Raw genomic sequence first — 16,610 nt, 5'->3', positions numbered from 1 at the left:
ATATTATACCTTGATTCAGCGCTGATTTATGCATCTGTCGCTGCTCTGCCAATGCATTTCGAAGCGCTGCTTTTACTAGCGATCGTTCTGCCCACGCTGCTGCTACTGCTGCTGCTGCTGCTGCGATGCCCCCACTGATAAGAATTATGAGCTGCGATTAGTAGGCTTTCGATGCCGCTGCTCTCTCGCTGCTACGTCTCTGCCGCTGCCGCTGCCCTCTGCCACTGCTGTAGTTTTAACAAGAACATGAAACATTCGATAATAGCCATAGAAGCAAAATATTTTTGGGTTCTCTTATCACTTCTTGAGGACTCTACTCTGCTTTGGACTTTAGTCGAAAGTAGTTTGCACACCCTGTAGAATGAAGACAAGCGATTAAGGGTTAAATGTATCATGGACGCACTAGGAACTTCACTTCACGAAAGAGTAAAATGTGAAAGGAATTTACTCAGAATAAGAGTAGGGGGAAAAGTGTACCTGATACATACATTGTGTATAGGGAATTATAATTAAATCTAGTATATTGATAGAACACTTTTTTTCAATATTTTTAAACTATTTATTTTTTTATTTTATTTTTATTAAAGAATCTTTTGTCAAAAAATATGTTTTAGTACTCCCCTAACATAAATTCAATAGCCATTGTGGTTTCAACAAATTCAATGAATTTCTAACAGAAATTCCACTTAAAAGAGATCAGAAATGTAGTAAAATTTTTACCAGAGAACTCACTCTGAGGAAACGTTTTTCTAAATCCTCTCGTTAAACTCCAATTAAATTTAGTTAATAGCTACACATTTAAGCTGAACCCAAGCCAACAAATCTTTGGGCAGATTCCAATCTTGTACGAGTACAGTGTAGGAATCTACACGGTAATAACAAGTCAACCTCGAAGCTTCAGCATGATGTTTTATTGGCATTACTCGGTGTGAGTAGCTTCGACAACTGTGAACTGCTTCCGCTGTCAATAGGCAGGCAGGCAGGCAGGCACAGGTGGCTGGCTGGCCTTTCTGTAATTGCTTTTACTTATAATTTTTGGCAAATTTAAGGTTCAAGATCTGAGCCACATGTCAACATTGTCAGGCCTCAATCACGATCAATGACGACACACAAAACCGAGCCGGGACTAGGTCTGGCCGAAAGCAGAGCCCGGGGTTTTCGAGCTCGAACTCGGGTTCGGGTTCAATTGGGGGCTGTACTCTGGGTAAGGGCGTAAGGTGATTGACAGTCGGAGTGTGTGACCTTTTTTCGCTGCTGGAGCTGTACCGTCGTCCCTCTCTTTCTCTGTCTTTCCAGTCAACGGTCGTCCAAGAGATAAGGAATGGAAGTCGTGTCGAATCAAGTCAAGCCCCAACGTCGACGTCCACCGATCGCGCTGCTGCTGCTGCTTCGCTGCCTTGCTGCCTCGCTGCTGCCAAGTCGCTGCTTCGTATCGCTGAACGACGCCATATATATAATATAGAAGTTAACTCACAAGGGTTTCCAAATGCAAACCGAAATTCAGTTGACTCGAGCCGCACGAGTCGCGAGGAAGCACAAAAAAAGCAAAGAACTCTACTAGATAAAGTATCAAAAGCTCGCTGAAAGTTAACAGCCGAATACTAGCGCTAGACTTAGGTAAATACAACCCTTACAAAGAAAAAACAACATTAAAAAAAAAACGTTTCCAACTTAAACTCAATCAAAATGTAATTTTCGATGATTGTTCGGACAAGATTGTTGTTCGTTAAGCAAACAAATCAAAAGTGATGTCAAAATTGTACACAAAATTAAGATGCAATTTGCGAAAATGCATTGCATTCAGTGATCAGAAACCAGGAGAAAACTAACCAAAAAACGCATTTCTAAAATATCGTACAACACGCAGGCCCCCCCACAAACACAAATACTAGAATCCAAACCCAAATCCAAAGCTACAATGGCGGCCAGCGATATCAGCGAGGAGGCATTCAATTTGCGTGTGGGTTATCTGAAGCCCGAGACAGTGGAAATTGCTCGCGCAGAGCTGCGTGAGACGGATGAGGGGAAAGCCGAGGCCATCCTGAAGCTGCGGGAGCTGCTGAAAGCCACACCTGAGCTGCACTATAAGGATGACGACGCCTTCCTGACGGTCTTTCTGCGCGCCTGCCATTTCTATCCCGAGGGCGCTTTGGAGAAGGTACGTACATAGCCCCAAAGTGAATGATTTCTGGGATTGATACCCATTAAGGGACTCCAAAATTAGAACTACTATAATGTAAATCCTACCATAAAGGCATTAGAACAGTAATCCATACAGGATCGATTTCACTTTAAGGATAAGAAGCTCTATCCTCCATTGGGGAATTCGAATCCTTCATTTATACCCATTGTGTTGGAGTTCAATTAATTGTCAAATTAAATCCCTAATTAAGAGGAATCCAACTTCGATCCCTTCCAACCTGCGTTGTCCTTCCATAAAATGCTTAAATTCTTCGCACATATTATTCAGCTTATCTTTATGCAGCTGCATTCCACAGCTCTTGGCAAATTATTATCTAATGCTCACATAATGTCCACATTCAATACGCTTACAAATGCATCTCTTGCTTTAATCGTTCATTTTTTATTCCAACACATAAATTGAACGCCTTAGAAACAAGACCCAATGACTTTCGCGCTATCAACAAATGACTTGGTGTTTTTATTTGTGCTGTATTTGAAAGATAATCAAATTTTTAGGGCGTCTCAAGTCCCTTATCAGCAGCAAACATTCGGACATGCGAGAATTATTGGAAATAGGAGGTCTATAACCTAAGTTCAAGCAAATGCAGGAGAGTGAGGGGGAAAAGATCTGCTTAATGGGATCCAAGATTAGCTATAGGAAAACGAAATGCATTGAAAAAGAGAGAGCTATGAGGGTACGAAAAGGAGATTCTAAAGAGCTTCCTCTAGTGTTTCCATCCTTCTGATGGTAACCTAAAACGTATGATCCACAAATGATGATTAAATACAAGAAAAGACATCGTCCATGTTTTTAATTGGCGCTGCTGATACGCTTTTGAACCCGCTGACACAAAAAGCAGTCGAGCCAAATGATAAGCGGATTCGATTTATAATGGGAATTCATTCAATGCATATACAATATGTACATACATACATACGATTATGTACATATTTTGTAGAGAGCAATGTACTATAGGGGAATGCAATACAGAACCCGAACCTCAGGAGACGTGACTAAGTCATGCCATAAATCCGGCTCACGCCATTTTGTTTTTATCATCATAGGAAGACCGCATCGCATAAGTTTTATAAGCATTTTATAGCTCTGTCCAACGGTCAGAAGAGCCTTATCGATCGTCCGATTCTAATCTAACAATTTGGCGCTACCAATGCTATAATTTACCAACTACTATTTTGTTTGCAGATGAAAACCACCGCCACCTTCCGTAAGGAGTATGCGTCATTGGTCCATGGGCTGTTGGTCGATCAGGTGAAGGAGAAGTTCGTCAAGGGCAGCGTGATCAATGTACTGAGAAACTGCGACCAGAAGGGACGTCGTGTGCTGATCGTCAACTGCGGCAAGCTCTGGGATCCCAGCGAGATCAGCAGCGATGAGATGTTCCGCATGCTCTACATGGTCCACATTGCCGCCCAGTTGGAGGAGGAGACGCAGGTGCGTGGTGTTGTGTGCATCATGGACTTTGATGGCCTGGCCATGAAGCAGGTGAAGGCCCTGTCGCCGAGCTTCTCCAAGCGCCTGCTCACCTTCATCCAGGAGGCAATGCCGCTGCGCATGAAGGAGGTGCACTTTGTCAAGCAGCCCTTCATATTCAACATGGTCTGGACGCTCTTCAAGCCCTTCGTCAAGGAGAAGCTGAACAAGCGCGTAAGTATTACAACTGCGATAAACGATCCACTGGGTATTTTACTGATTTTGATTTTCTTTTCCAGATGCACTTCCATGGCAGTGACATGAAATCCCTGCAGAAGTTCCTCGATCCCTCTATCCTTCCGGCCAACTACAAGGGCTCTCTGCCAGCCATCGATTATGGCGGCCAAGAGTGGTTCCCCGCCCTGGAGAAACAGTCCCAGTACGTCTCCGAATGGAGCGAGCTGGGCCCCGCCCAGTGGTAATCCATCTCTCCCAACCATTCCAGAGGTGGCACTCGATCCTAGCTTATCCTTATTACATTTGTAAATACTTGCAACATGTGTTTTCTTAGTTCGTAACATTTTGGCAATTAACTAGTTACATAATAGCTATAAACCAAACAGAAAACTAAACTTTAACGCGAATTTTGATGGTTCGTGGGATATTTTGGGTATTTTGATTCAATTTATTGGACTACTTGTTGGAGGATGCATATTCTTAGGATTCTTAGGATAGTGGAAGATGGAACGACTTGGCATTAGTATTGCTGAACAGCTCGGAATTTGTACTAGGAAGTCTTTGGAAACATTTACTCAATTAGCGGTGCATATTGAAGCACAGTTTTTTCTCAAGGATTTCTTTACAGCCGATCCTGATGGTATTTGTAACTATTTATCACGCAAATCGTCTTTTGGGTACTTGTGCGAACTATTGCGCCTAGATCTCAGAGACTATAAGAGCTAGAGTAACCAAATTTTGTCGCGTCCACAGAAGCGACTCACACGTTCCTTCTGTTTGTAAAAGTAAATTGCACATTATTTAGATGTAATTCTGTCAGTCTTCAAAAGGTAATTAATAACAAAACAAACGAGAAAGAACGTGTGAGTCGCTTCTAGGGACGCGACTCTACTTATACCCGTGCATACATTTTTGAGCTTATGATTTTTTAGAATTTTATAACTAAAAAAAAAAATTTACATTTTAAATTTTTTTCTACATCTGCTATCTACATCTTCAATGTATATTCTACATCTCCTCCGCTAGGGGTTGCTCGCGCACTGAACGCGGCAGAGTGTGCGAGCGAGAAAGAGAATGAGTAGCGTATCTCTGGCTGGGGAGGAGGGGGAAGCAACTGAAAATTTTGAAATACACTTGTAGCAGTGTGATATCACATGAGTCTGTAAACGGACAGACAGACAGACATGGCTATATCGACTCGGCTATTGATGCTGATCAAGAATATATATATATTTTATGAGGTCGGAAACGCTTCCTTCTCTGCGTTACACACATCCCACTTTTACCACAAACACAATATACCCCTTAACTCTTTTTTTAGTACGGGTATAAAAAAGAGAAGAAATATTGGTTTTTTCCATCGATTTTTTATTGCTTCAAATGGCTTGGCTATTGGACTACTCTTGGGGAGCTTGCCATTGGATCTGACCGACAGCTACCTGACTCTGGTGTTCGATCAGCTTGCAGAGGAAGAGAGGCAAGAGAAGAAAAGAATCGGGTTGCAGAGGAAGAAGGGGAAAAGTTGTGCAGTGAAAAAGGAGAGCAAGTGCCAGGCGAAAGCAAAGTTGTGCCGCAAAAAAATGTCAAAAGTGTCCGCAAAAGCCGCAAAAGAGGGAAAGCTGCCCGAAGAAAAAGAAGAGCTGTGCAGAGAAGAAGGCCAATCTTCGGGCGATGATCAGGAGTGCTTAAATGGCTTGGCTATTGGACTACTCTTGGGGATCTTGCCATCGTGTTTAGTCCTCACAATAATTGACTGAAGGCAAGCGGGGTCGAAGACGATGAGTTTTTGGTAGTGGTCTTGGCTGTATTCATCATCGAAACCTCTGAATTTGTCACAATCTGTAAATCGTCCAATGTGATGATTGTGCGATCGGCCTTTTTCGCAATGGCCTGGGCCTCACGGAGTTTATTTCTTGCCTCATCTGCAATAGGGTTGGTTGTGCTAGAGCTAGATCGGTTTCTATCGCTCTCACTAACGGATCACTTACTGATAGGCATAGCAAAAAGAGAGCTGGTCAGCTCGTGGTTTGGCGACATGGGCAACTCCACAACTCCGTCGAATAGTGCGCAAATCCGGCTGTAATAATCTTCAAAACTATCCATTTTACAATTTTACAATCACAAAATTCAGTTTTAGACGAACGAACACTAACTTTTGATATTATTTTGGAATGAAATATAAACGACAGGAAACTTGATTTGTCAAATTTTTAAATCTAAGCACATAAGATATTAGGAACAGCTTAAAAATCTTTGTGTTTTCTCTCAAAAAGAGTTAAGGGGTATATTGTGTTTGTGGTAAAAGTGGATGTATGCAACGCAGAGAAGGAAACGTTTCCGACCCCATAAAGTATATATATTCTTGATCAGCATCAATAGCCGAGTAGATATAGCCATGTCCGTCTGTCCATCTTGATGAGCGCCTAGATCTCAGAGACTATAAGAGCTAGGCAACCAAATTTTGTTTCCAGACTCATGTGATATCACACTGCTACAAGTGTATTTACAAATTTTGCCTCGCCCCCTTCCATCCCCACAAAGGACGAAAATCTGTGGCAGGCACATTTTTAAAGATACGATAAAACTAATGACCATATCTACCAGAATATCGAATCTGAATCGGATCATAACTCAGCCGAAAAGAGCTGGCACAAGTCAAAAAATTGTACGAGGGGTTCTATTTATGTTTTTGGCCTAAGTCACTTCTAGTCGTACTAGGACCAAATGGTCAGTTGCATAAAAAAGTCTGAAGTTTCTGGCCAACAATTTTCGTGGGTCGCGTTGTCATGTGTTTGCTTTATTTATGTGTGGATTGAGCGGATGAGGAGACGGAGCATAAGATCTCCCTGGCTTTAAATAGCTGACGGGCTTCATATCCTCTCAAGCAGCGCTCTTAAAGCATATAGCTGTTCAGCCTTCAAATTTAACAGCTGCTATCATTGATCACCTCGTGGTAAAAAAAAGGTGCCTTAGCGTAAAAGCCCACAAAATTTAAACATCCAAAATTAAAAAAAAAATTAAAAGATTTGTCTAATGCTAAGGTCTTTGGCGAATCATGAATGTATAAATACTAAATCGAAACAAAATCAATAATCGACGGTATGAATGAATGAGCTCTCAAAGTTGAACATTGAAATTGTTTCAGTGTGAAAAAATGGTACAGTTGCTAAAAAAGTCTGTAAGTTCCCTGGCCAACAACTACTCGAGGGTACCAGTACATACCTGTTTCCACTTAACAAAATAACAGAAATTACGTCGGTTGAGACCACTCTTCCAATTCTTAAATAGCTACGACGGGCTCATCTCATTACACTAGCTCGACAAATCTTTAACTTTTTTTCCCTCAAGGATCCAAACCGCCATTTTCTAGATGGATATGGGGATCTAAAATTTTTTAAAGAATTATGGTTTTTTTGCTATGGCCCACAAATTTTTTACATCCAAAATTTAAAAATAGTATTTTTAAGATTTTTTTACAGCTATAGCGCTGGCGTTTCATGAATGCTCTAAATACTAAATCTGGAAACAAATTTGCTATTTTCGAAAGGATGAATTTAATGAGCTCTCGAAGTTGAAACACTTGAAATTACAGTTTACAGTCTGGAAAAATAAGTACATTGAAATGCAAAAATTCCTACGACTTTTGCGCTACTATTCTTGTACCCAATTGTTCCCACTTAACAAAATAACACAAATTACTTCGGTTGAACCACTCTTCCAATTCAAAAATAATTACGATTGAACACTGATTATAATCGAGAAAGTACATGTGTACATGAATTGAACGGGAACTAAAGGTATATGAATATCGTTGACCAAACCTAAAATATGGAAAATGACAAAAAATACCTTTTTGAAGGCGGCGAGCCCAACTGCCCATTGGAAAACAACACTTATGATATATTTTGTACGATAATTCCTCACATTCCGAAATTATCTATCAACTCAGTTTTACGAGGTATAAGCCCTATTTAAACAAATTTATATTTCCTACATGCATTCGCGATCGGGTGCCTTGGTGTCAGGGATCCGCTTCGGATTGATGCCACTTGATGCTGCCGCCACTGCACGTCAATTTTATAATACAAAAAAATAGTTTAAGGTCAGGAAAATTTGCTACCAGTATAAGATACAAGTTAACATACATAAGTTGGGCTTTCATCTATGCATTAAGAGATAATCTAAGCAAAGAGCTCCATAGCCCCATCAAACTAAAACGAAAATATTCCCTAACCTGCTTCAAATGAAAATCCCTTTGCGTATCTTTTGAAGAACTGGCTAGTACGTATGGCTGGGTTTGTGTGTGTTATGAGTTTATTTCAACGCGTCCTTGGACATTCAACTATTTAGCCTCCATTTTCATAGTGGACATGATCAACAAATTTGATTAAAGCATACACTATAATATATATATTATGTAGGTATATCAAACGGAAATTTACAGCTCTGAGAGTGAGTTAATTCGAATATCATTCAAGTATTTTTTCGTTTCCCTAGTTGGACACCACATCGAATGTGACACAATTAAATATTTAAATATAAATAGCGCTAAAAATCAGATATGAGTGCCATTGTGCCAGGAAAGACGGCAAAAAACCAATAGAAAAATGTACAATATTTTATACGTAGACACGTATGTATGCATGCATGTATTGGGTAGCATCGATTAGAATCCATTTATCCAATTTTAGTTTCGTTGGAGAGTCCCTACGAGCATCTTGTGGTGGAGTTGTGGTGGGTGTTGGTGCCGGGGCCGATTTACAATATCATGTTTTGGGGATCCTCGATATAGTCGCGGAAGTGTTGCAACCATCTGGCTGCGACAGCGCCATCCACTACCCGATGATCAGCACTCAAAGTGACGGTCAGCAGGTTGACTTCCTTGAAGCTGCAATTGAAAGACAAAGATTATATCTATAGGGTTCGAAAAAAACAAATTTAGTATAGTAGAGCTTACCCCTTGGGGCTGTCTGGATCTAGAACGAGCTGTTTCGTTGTGGTGCCAATGGCTAAGATGCACGATTGTGGGGGATTGATCACTGCACAGAATTGGTTGACACCTGAAGAGAGAAATGCAATTTTAAGGGCACTTTCTTGACGATTTTGGAAGAGATTTTCGTACCGAACATGCCCAAGTTGGACACTGAGATGGTGCCGCCCTGGAATTCATGTGGCGCCAACTTATTGGCGCGGGCCTTGCCAGCCAGCTCCTTGACATCCTTGGAGATATCCAGCACGCCTTTGCGATCGGCTCCAAAGATAATGGGCGTGATGAGACCCTTGTCCGTTGAGACGGCCACAGAGACATCAACATCGTCGTACTGGCGTATCACCGAGTCCATCCAGGCGGAGTTGGCCTCCGGCACCTTGAGACTCGCTATGGCAGTGGCCTTGATGACGAAATCATTGACAGAGACGCGGGCGCCCTGCTTCTCGTACTTCTTGTTGACCTTGGCGCGGAACTTCAACAGCTGCAAAGGTGGGCGACAGTGAGTGGGAGACAGTGAGTGGGAGGACTCTTTTTTGTTTGTTTGGGAGTTTCATCGTTTACTTACATTATCCACCTGGCACTGGACCGTCACGTAGTAGTGGGGCAGTTGGGTCTTGGACTCCAGCAGACGTTTGGCAATCACCGCCCGCATGGTGGTCACAGGGATGTCCTTGTAGCGGGCACCGGGTGCTGCCTTGGGCGGTGCCGCTTTTTCTGCTGCAGCAGGCTTCTGGCCTGCAAGATCACCGGATTTAATTGAGCCATGGACGCCACTGCCTTTGCCTGCACACAAAAGCCGGGGATTAGTAACAGAACATTTGGACGGGGCGGACTAGGTATGGGATATGAGGTATTTAGTCGAGCGGTGCATGCACACAGCAGGATGTGGGTGAGTTGGATATGGGATGTACAACCTTGTAGGCGCAGCTTTTGTGCTTCGGCTAGTTTCTTGGCCATGGGGCTGGCATACACCCGATCGCCACGTTGTTCGGCAGCGGTCTGGGATGTACCTGCGGGTGCGGGTGCTGCTGCTGCTGGCGGTGGTGCGGCAGCTGGTGCAGGTGCAGCGGCAGCTGGTGCAGGTGCAGCGGCTGCTGGTGGCGGTGGTGGTGGAGGTGCTGCAGCCGCTGCTGGCGCGGCAGCGGGCGCATCATCTTTGAAGTCCTTGAAAGCAGCCACGCTGGCCTGATCGTTCACAATGATGCACAGCAGCTGGCCAATGGGCACATCCTTGGTGCCGCCGGGTATCAGGATCTTGGCCAAATATCCTTCCTCTGGTGTCTCGAAGCCCATGGTGGCCTTGTCAGTTTCAATCTCGCACAGGAGGTCACCTGGCAGAGCAAGTTGTTTATAAATGGATTGAGGGTATATGTATATCTGAAGCAAAAGCCTACCCACCTTCGTTAAGTTTGTCGCCCTCCTTCTTCTCCCAGCTGACAATGGAGCCTCGCTCCATTGTGGGCGATAGGGCAGGAAGCGGCACACGGAGATGTTCCGGCAGGCTGGCATAATTGCGGGCAAAATTATAGCTCCAGGCGTTTAGCGACTGGGGCCGGCTACCAGCCAAAGTTGACCTGCGGAGAATTGGTTGTGAATTTAAATTGAATTTCTCTTTTGATTGTGCCTCATGCTGGCTCTTCAATCAGCTGATCGTCTGATTGTTTACACGCACACACACACACATGCACACGTGGAGAACACACGGCAGTAAATGGTCGCCAAAATTTCAATCATTATCAGCATTATCACGCATCATATGGATGCACGACCTTGAGGCACGACGACACGCACTGCTCACGCACACCATTGCTAAATACTTGGACACGACGCCGTCAATCAGCAGATAGCTCTGCCGTTGCCGTTGCCCTTGCACCGCACTCGCCGCCACCACCCCTTTTGCTGGTGCGCTCCTGCTGCAGCATTTGCAATATTACACAACAATTTCTAACCTCAACGCAAGGGGGAGCGACAGCCAGCAAGAGTGGGAGGTGGGTGGTGTTGCTGCTGATGATGATTGTACCTGCTAGCTTGGAGATTCCGGGCATTGGCCAGCAATCGAGTGCTGAGGGCACGCACTCCCATCTGTCCATCGCCGCGTCGGAGGCAGGCAGTGGCTGGTCGTCGCAGGAGCACTGCACGCAGGGCCCCCAATTCGTTTCGTGTCGTTGCAAGGGATCGCAGCATTGTCCTTTCTCCGTTCGATCTCTCTCTGTGTGAACGCTAGAATTTCAGTCGGCAGCGGGCGGTCTAGACACGTTGTTTTGGTGTTTAAAATTTAGACAAATAGATCGAGTCGAATGCGGCAAAGTCGAAAAATTTACAAAATGTTACGGGGGCCGACCTCTAGAGGTGTCAAACCAAAGAGGGAACTATCGATAGTATTGATATTTTGCTGCTAGCCTCTACTATCGATGGTTTTGAGACTATCGAGTACAGTCGTTGCGCTTTTGATATGTTTGGATTGGCTGCTATAAAATACGAAGACAAATTTGTAAACAAATCGACAGTTGGCATCTAATTTTTACAATGGACAAGCTCCTAAAAGGTTTCAATGGTTTTATTATATTATGTATTTGATCCCGATACTATTACGATAGTATCGATTGTTTTTTCAAAACATTCAACGTTGATATTCCTCGATTTTGATATTCCGTTTAATATTACTAGCTAGCTGGGACTCTCAGCCCTAAACAAATAACTTTATCCGATAGATACATAAATTTTCTATGAGATTGGCAAGAAATCCTTTTTATTGCATTGTTTACATAATAAGGTTTCTTCTATGCGTATGTATTTTTGTATACCTTATAACAAACGTCAAAAAAAATGTCCCCTTTTTACATGGTAATGGTACATGGTAGCTACACAATAACTACACGTTTGCTACATATAAACGACTTCTTTGGGGAACATGGCACTGTGCATACCCTTTCCTTTCAATAATTCAAAATTTATATTTCCAAGCTGCTTTGAAATCATTAGGTTTCATTATTAAATGACTTTCTCGAATTGACATGTTTTTTACCTATTTCATGCATTTAATTACATTCCTCTTATATATATATCTCGATCCCGTTTTGTAAATGCAGGAATACCCAAAACTCGAAAATTTATTGATATGGATGTCAAATTTAGTGGCAATTTTCGCATATCCCTCTACTCATACTCAAAACAGTTCATAAAACATATCATACATATCATACACAAATTTGACCGTTTTAAAACCGGAGAAATACCCTGGCATATCGGGATCGATAGTACTACACGGTCACCTGTGAGCCTATCGATAGTTGGCGCCTTATTTAGGGTTGTCTGGTGTTTTGAATAATTTGAATATTTAAAAAGCTTTGTAGGCGGAATTTTGCATACATTTACACCATGTATAGACGCGACTGGATTGTTTCAAATTCTTTCCGTTTATTGGGTCAAAACATCGACAAGGCCATCTATTTATAGCTTCTAAATAGCCGCCACCTGTATGGAAAGCAGAACAGGTGGCCAAAAACCCAGAAATCTTAATTGGGATGGTTTACCAAAGTTTATTTTACACTCAAACTGTCAGAAAAACCACAAGCTTGTACATTTTAACATTTATTTAAAGACATATATGGAAAGATTTAGCTGCATTTTGTAACTCTAACTTGAACCAAATTTTCAAAGACAAACAGAAATGTCTCAATAAGATATTAAGCTAATGTTTACCAAATTGTGAACTGACTATTGTTTATTGAACTGATTTTTTCGCACGAAATTCGCCTCATATTGAGTGTACTTCAACATGTGCCGGGTTACAGGACACACCAGAGCACCTGATGAAGTACAATAGACATGGGAGACACATGGAATATTATAGTATTCTGTAGAAAAGAGGATGCCACACACAGATGATCGTGTCTAGCACCACGCGCGCTACTTCAGGTACCTGACTGCATTGAAAAAACCAGCCCCGGTCTCTGATTAGCGCGCATGGTAGGAGACTTTCAAGAAGGTGGGTTGTGGGGCGAGCTATAAAGCCAAGCCCAAAGCCTGGGTCCGAGACGAGACAAGACCAGACCAGATGGTGCTTGCTGGCTTGGCAACACGGTTCTGTGTGCTGCTGTAGCTGCCACTGCAACAAATGGCGTCGCTTCCACTCCTCTCCGCGCGAGACCATATTTCATGCGCCATAACCACGGGAGGAAACGACCTTGTGCCGCGTCCCATGTCCAGCTTAAAGGTTAACGATCTCTCTCCCTCTCAGCATATGTTTGTCTCTTTCCAGGCGGTTGCCGCTTTTGCTGCTACTACTGCTGCTGATGACTTCATGCGACGCCGCCGCATAATGGTTACGCTTTTGCTCTTTTTTTCCTCTCTGATGTGGCTGCTGCTGCTGCTGGATTGATGTCTGCCCCCTGAAGCTCTTGCCAGTTGTCGATTTTATGCAATAACAATACCAAATTAGTCATATGCTTCTTTGCACACCTCGTTCTGGCCACCATACACAGACATTACGTGCTAATGACTACATAAAAGAGAGTGAGATACTGGGAGAGAGAGAGAGAGAGAGCAGCCAGCCAATGGAGGACGTGACGTCATCAGTGGCGAAAAATGCCGATTATTACATTCATTCAGCAAACTTTTTGTCGCAATTGGTGTCGCACCAGGCAGCCAGAGACCCTTGATATTCTATATTTGAAAATCTGTAAGAAAAAGAATTATCTGCAATGAAAAGAAATGAGCAAAGAGAAGAGCGAACAGAGAGTCGGAATGGATCGTTAAAAGAGAAAATTTCTTACAAAAAAAGAGGAGCGTGAAAAGAGCTAAGAAGAGTAGACGAACAATGTAGAAATTTGCAGATAAATAAAATGTGCTGGGCAACTCTGCACCTTGTATAAAATACTCGTTGGAACACCGCTTTAAAAGCTAAGAAAAAGAGAGCCCGAGAGAAGAAGATAATGACGAAGAGCGCTTCGAAAGAAGCAACGAAAAAAGAGTAGGGAAAAGAAGACGCGAAAAAAAAGAACCGGCGTTTTCTGCTCGCGCTTGCTCTCCCTCTCTCCACTCTCCGCTGTTACTAACTGACGCAGCAGAAGCACAAGCAAAGCTACGTGCGTGATCACTCACAAATACACACACGAACATACACAGCTGCTGAGAGACACACACGTGCCCGCCCCAATACATTCGCGAATTCTCTTTTGTCGAAGACAGGCACACACACGAATTCACACATGTGCAAAAAGAGGTATAAAACCAAAATTAAAATTTTGCACACAATTTTTGTTGGTACGTTTAAATTACCAACCAGCCTGCTCAGCCGAAACTTTTAATTCTCTTTTTTACAACGCCTCATAAATTTTGCAGCAGCCGCGCTTTGACAATGTGTGCGTGGATGGGTGTTGGGGTGAGTGTGTGTGAGCGTATGATGTGTCAGAGATGTCGGCAGCGATCGCCAACAGCTTTTGCTTTTCGACTTGAATAATTGCGAATTTCTGCTCGAATGTCGTCGAGTACATATATATATATTTGAATGTACATATATGTATAATGCGAGGCAGCCATGTCTGCTGCTATGTATATGTGTCTTGCTTGGGTGGGGCATTCCTAACCTCAAATAGTAACGACGACGACGACAACTGCCGCCCCGAGTGCATGTCTGTGTGAGTGGGTGCCCATACTCTCCCTGTCTGGTTGTCTCGCTCTCTTGATGCAGCGCTGCAGTGCAAGCACATGCTTTTGGCCATAGCCAAGCCGCCTTCTCTGCCCTTAACCCTGACTGAGCGACAAAAAGAAAGAAAAAAAAAAAAATGGAAGCTAAAACCAGCTCACAGACGATCAGCCACACGCATACCTGGACAATTTTCGATTTGCATGTGTGTGTTTGTGCGGTGTCTGGGGCAGAAAAAATGTTGTCTAAAATTAATATTTGAGCGACAAAAAGTTTTTTGCAGGGCAACTTTGTCCCAGTGTGTGTGTGTGTATGACACACGGGACTCTGCGCTTGTGTGAGTGGCGCGTGTGGGCAAAAAGGAAATTTGGAAGTATGTAGAATCATGTGGTCGCTCGTACTGACACACACACACACACACACACACCCCAGCCTAGAAGCTGCCGCCTCAAACATTTGCGTCACTTTATTGTTGCGACTGCTGCTGCTGCTCTGCCTTGTGATATCAAAATGCTATAAATAATTCTTGAACCTCTTCTTCGACCAGCGATTCTCTCGGCCTCTCTGTACTGTTCTTCGCTCTTTTCCCAATTCCTTTTTTCTTTGTAGAAAACCCCAGAAGCTCCAGGAGAAAGAAACCACGTTGATGGTTTCCTCTCCCTCTCGCAAATTTCACAATATGTTTGCAGTTCCGCTTTGAACTTTTTCTTTCTTTCGCATTTCCGTTGCATTTTTCTTTGTAAATTGTTCACCGCACACTCACGTACACTACCACACACACACACACACACACGGACACACGCGAGTGTACCTTTAACAGTTTTAAATTTTTTCGTCTCTTTGCTCTTTGTCGCCGTCTTCGTTGTCTCCCATTTGGTGCAAACTGAACGACTGTGCGGCCGCCCAGACACGGTCTGGCCTTTTATTTTATTTATTGAGAACGTCGTCGTCGTCGTCGCCACCGTTGTCGTAGTCGTTGTGGTCGTCTGGGCCGGGGGCCGCCGCCTGTCTGATTTTGACTTTGCCCAAGCTCTTCGTCGAGCCAAAAAAGCCAGAGATAAATTTTTGCAGAGGCGAGAGAGTTGAAAGTGGAGATTGGGGAGCGAGCGAACCGCGCACGCCGGCTGTTGCGATCAAAATGCTCAATGCTCAATGTTTCTGCTTAATCAAAACCCAAATACGCGAATTTTATTTCCACACACACTGCCAGAGACCTTGTCGACTGCGGCGTCGTCGGAGCGAGACTGTATGTGTTCACTGTATGTGTTGCCGTTTCTTTCGCACAGTGGCGCCGCCATCGAGGGGGGACAATATAAGCTCTGTTTCCTGCTTCGTGCTGGTGGTACAGTGTGTATTCGTGAAAAGAGATATGAATTAAATGAGGAAATGCTAAAAATTAAAAATGTGCACATTTTCGTTCCGTTTGGCGTTGCTTTTTTGGAATTGCAATTTTCATATAAATGAGTTTTTATATAGAAATATCAAATTTATATACTACAATGAAGAATTTTTTCCATTTAGTGTAGAGCTTTTTGTTGATTATCACGAATATCCACTGTATATACATTTGCCAGTTCACATTCGAGTTCCTTTGTTATACAACTGCACCACCAACCAACTGACTGCAACAAAAAAGCTTTGCACAGTGGGCTTAATTAATAAATACATAAGTCAATCGGAAGACAGACATCCCACATATGTATATTATAAGAATTCATTTAGAGCTTTCCTAAAGACAACTGTGCATGGATATATGTATGCATGTCTCAGTTTTAAAAACACATGGAAATTAGCGCAAAACATTAACCCAGTTGTTTCGCTTATCTATTGGAATTTGCAATGACTCGAAACATTTTCATAGTACGCCCATTTTACTTATGTATGTACATATTTTTGTAAATGTGAAAAGTTTTCCATTTTCGAATGAGAAATCAAAATAGTGATTCCCCATACATTCACATACATATGTACATGAGTTTCTGGAAAATTACAGCAAGTTGAATCAACATTATTCTAGTCGGTTCGCTTATCTACTGGCAGTGAGATTATGGAATTTTTTTTCCTAGAAATTTCTTTAGTAAATTTCTAAAAACAAAATTTGGATGATTGTTTAAGAATAT

General features: G+C 42.8%; 2 protein-coding genes across 4 annotated transcripts; one reads left to right on the top strand and one right to left on the bottom strand.

Annotated features, from left to right (window-relative positions):
* Positions 1-1,497: 1,497 nt before the first annotated feature.
* On the top strand, positions 1,498-4,244 carry LOC111077768 (retinaldehyde-binding protein 1). The gene is made up of 4 exons (XM_022372167.2): positions 1,498-1,617; positions 1,868-2,158; positions 3,389-3,850; positions 3,916-4,244. Exons 2-4 carry the CDS (start codon positions 1,919-1,921, stop codon positions 4,096-4,098), a joined length of 885 nt encoding a protein of 294 aa, XP_022227859.1. The 5' UTR covers positions 1,498-1,617; positions 1,868-1,918; the 3' UTR covers positions 4,099-4,244.
* Positions 4,245-8,154: 3,910 nt separating this feature from the next.
* Positions 8,155-11,212, bottom strand: LOC111077761 (dihydrolipoyllysine-residue acetyltransferase component of pyruvate dehydrogenase complex, mitochondrial). 3 transcript variants are annotated; one of them, XM_022372155.2, is made up of 7 exons: positions 10,864-11,212; positions 10,242-10,417; positions 9,758-10,174; positions 9,409-9,578; positions 8,976-9,324; positions 8,811-8,913; positions 8,155-8,741 (listed from the first exon to the last, which is right to left on the bottom strand). In XM_022372155.2, the coding sequence occupies exons 1-7, from the start codon at positions 11,025-11,027 to the stop codon at positions 8,612-8,614; spliced, it is 1,509 nt and encodes a 502-aa protein (XP_022227847.2). In that variant the 5' UTR covers positions 11,028-11,212; the 3' UTR covers positions 8,155-8,611. The 3 variants fall into 3 exon arrangements, with proteins under 3 accessions (XP_022227847.2, XP_022227846.2, XP_022227848.2); XM_022372154.2 differs by having other exon boundaries at positions 9,409-9,626; positions 10,864-11,211; XM_022372156.2 differs by having other exon boundaries at positions 9,854-10,174; positions 10,864-11,211.
* Positions 11,213-16,610: the final 5,398 nt, after the last annotated feature.

Source organism: Drosophila obscura, unplaced genomic scaffold (assembly GCF_018151105.1).
Source record: "Drosophila obscura isolate BZ-5 IFL unplaced genomic scaffold, ASM1815110v1 contig_14, whole genome shotgun sequence".
NCBI lineage: Eukaryota > Metazoa > Arthropoda > Insecta > Diptera > Drosophilidae > Drosophila > Drosophila obscura.
This window is presented reverse-complemented; position numbering and strand designations above follow the sequence as displayed.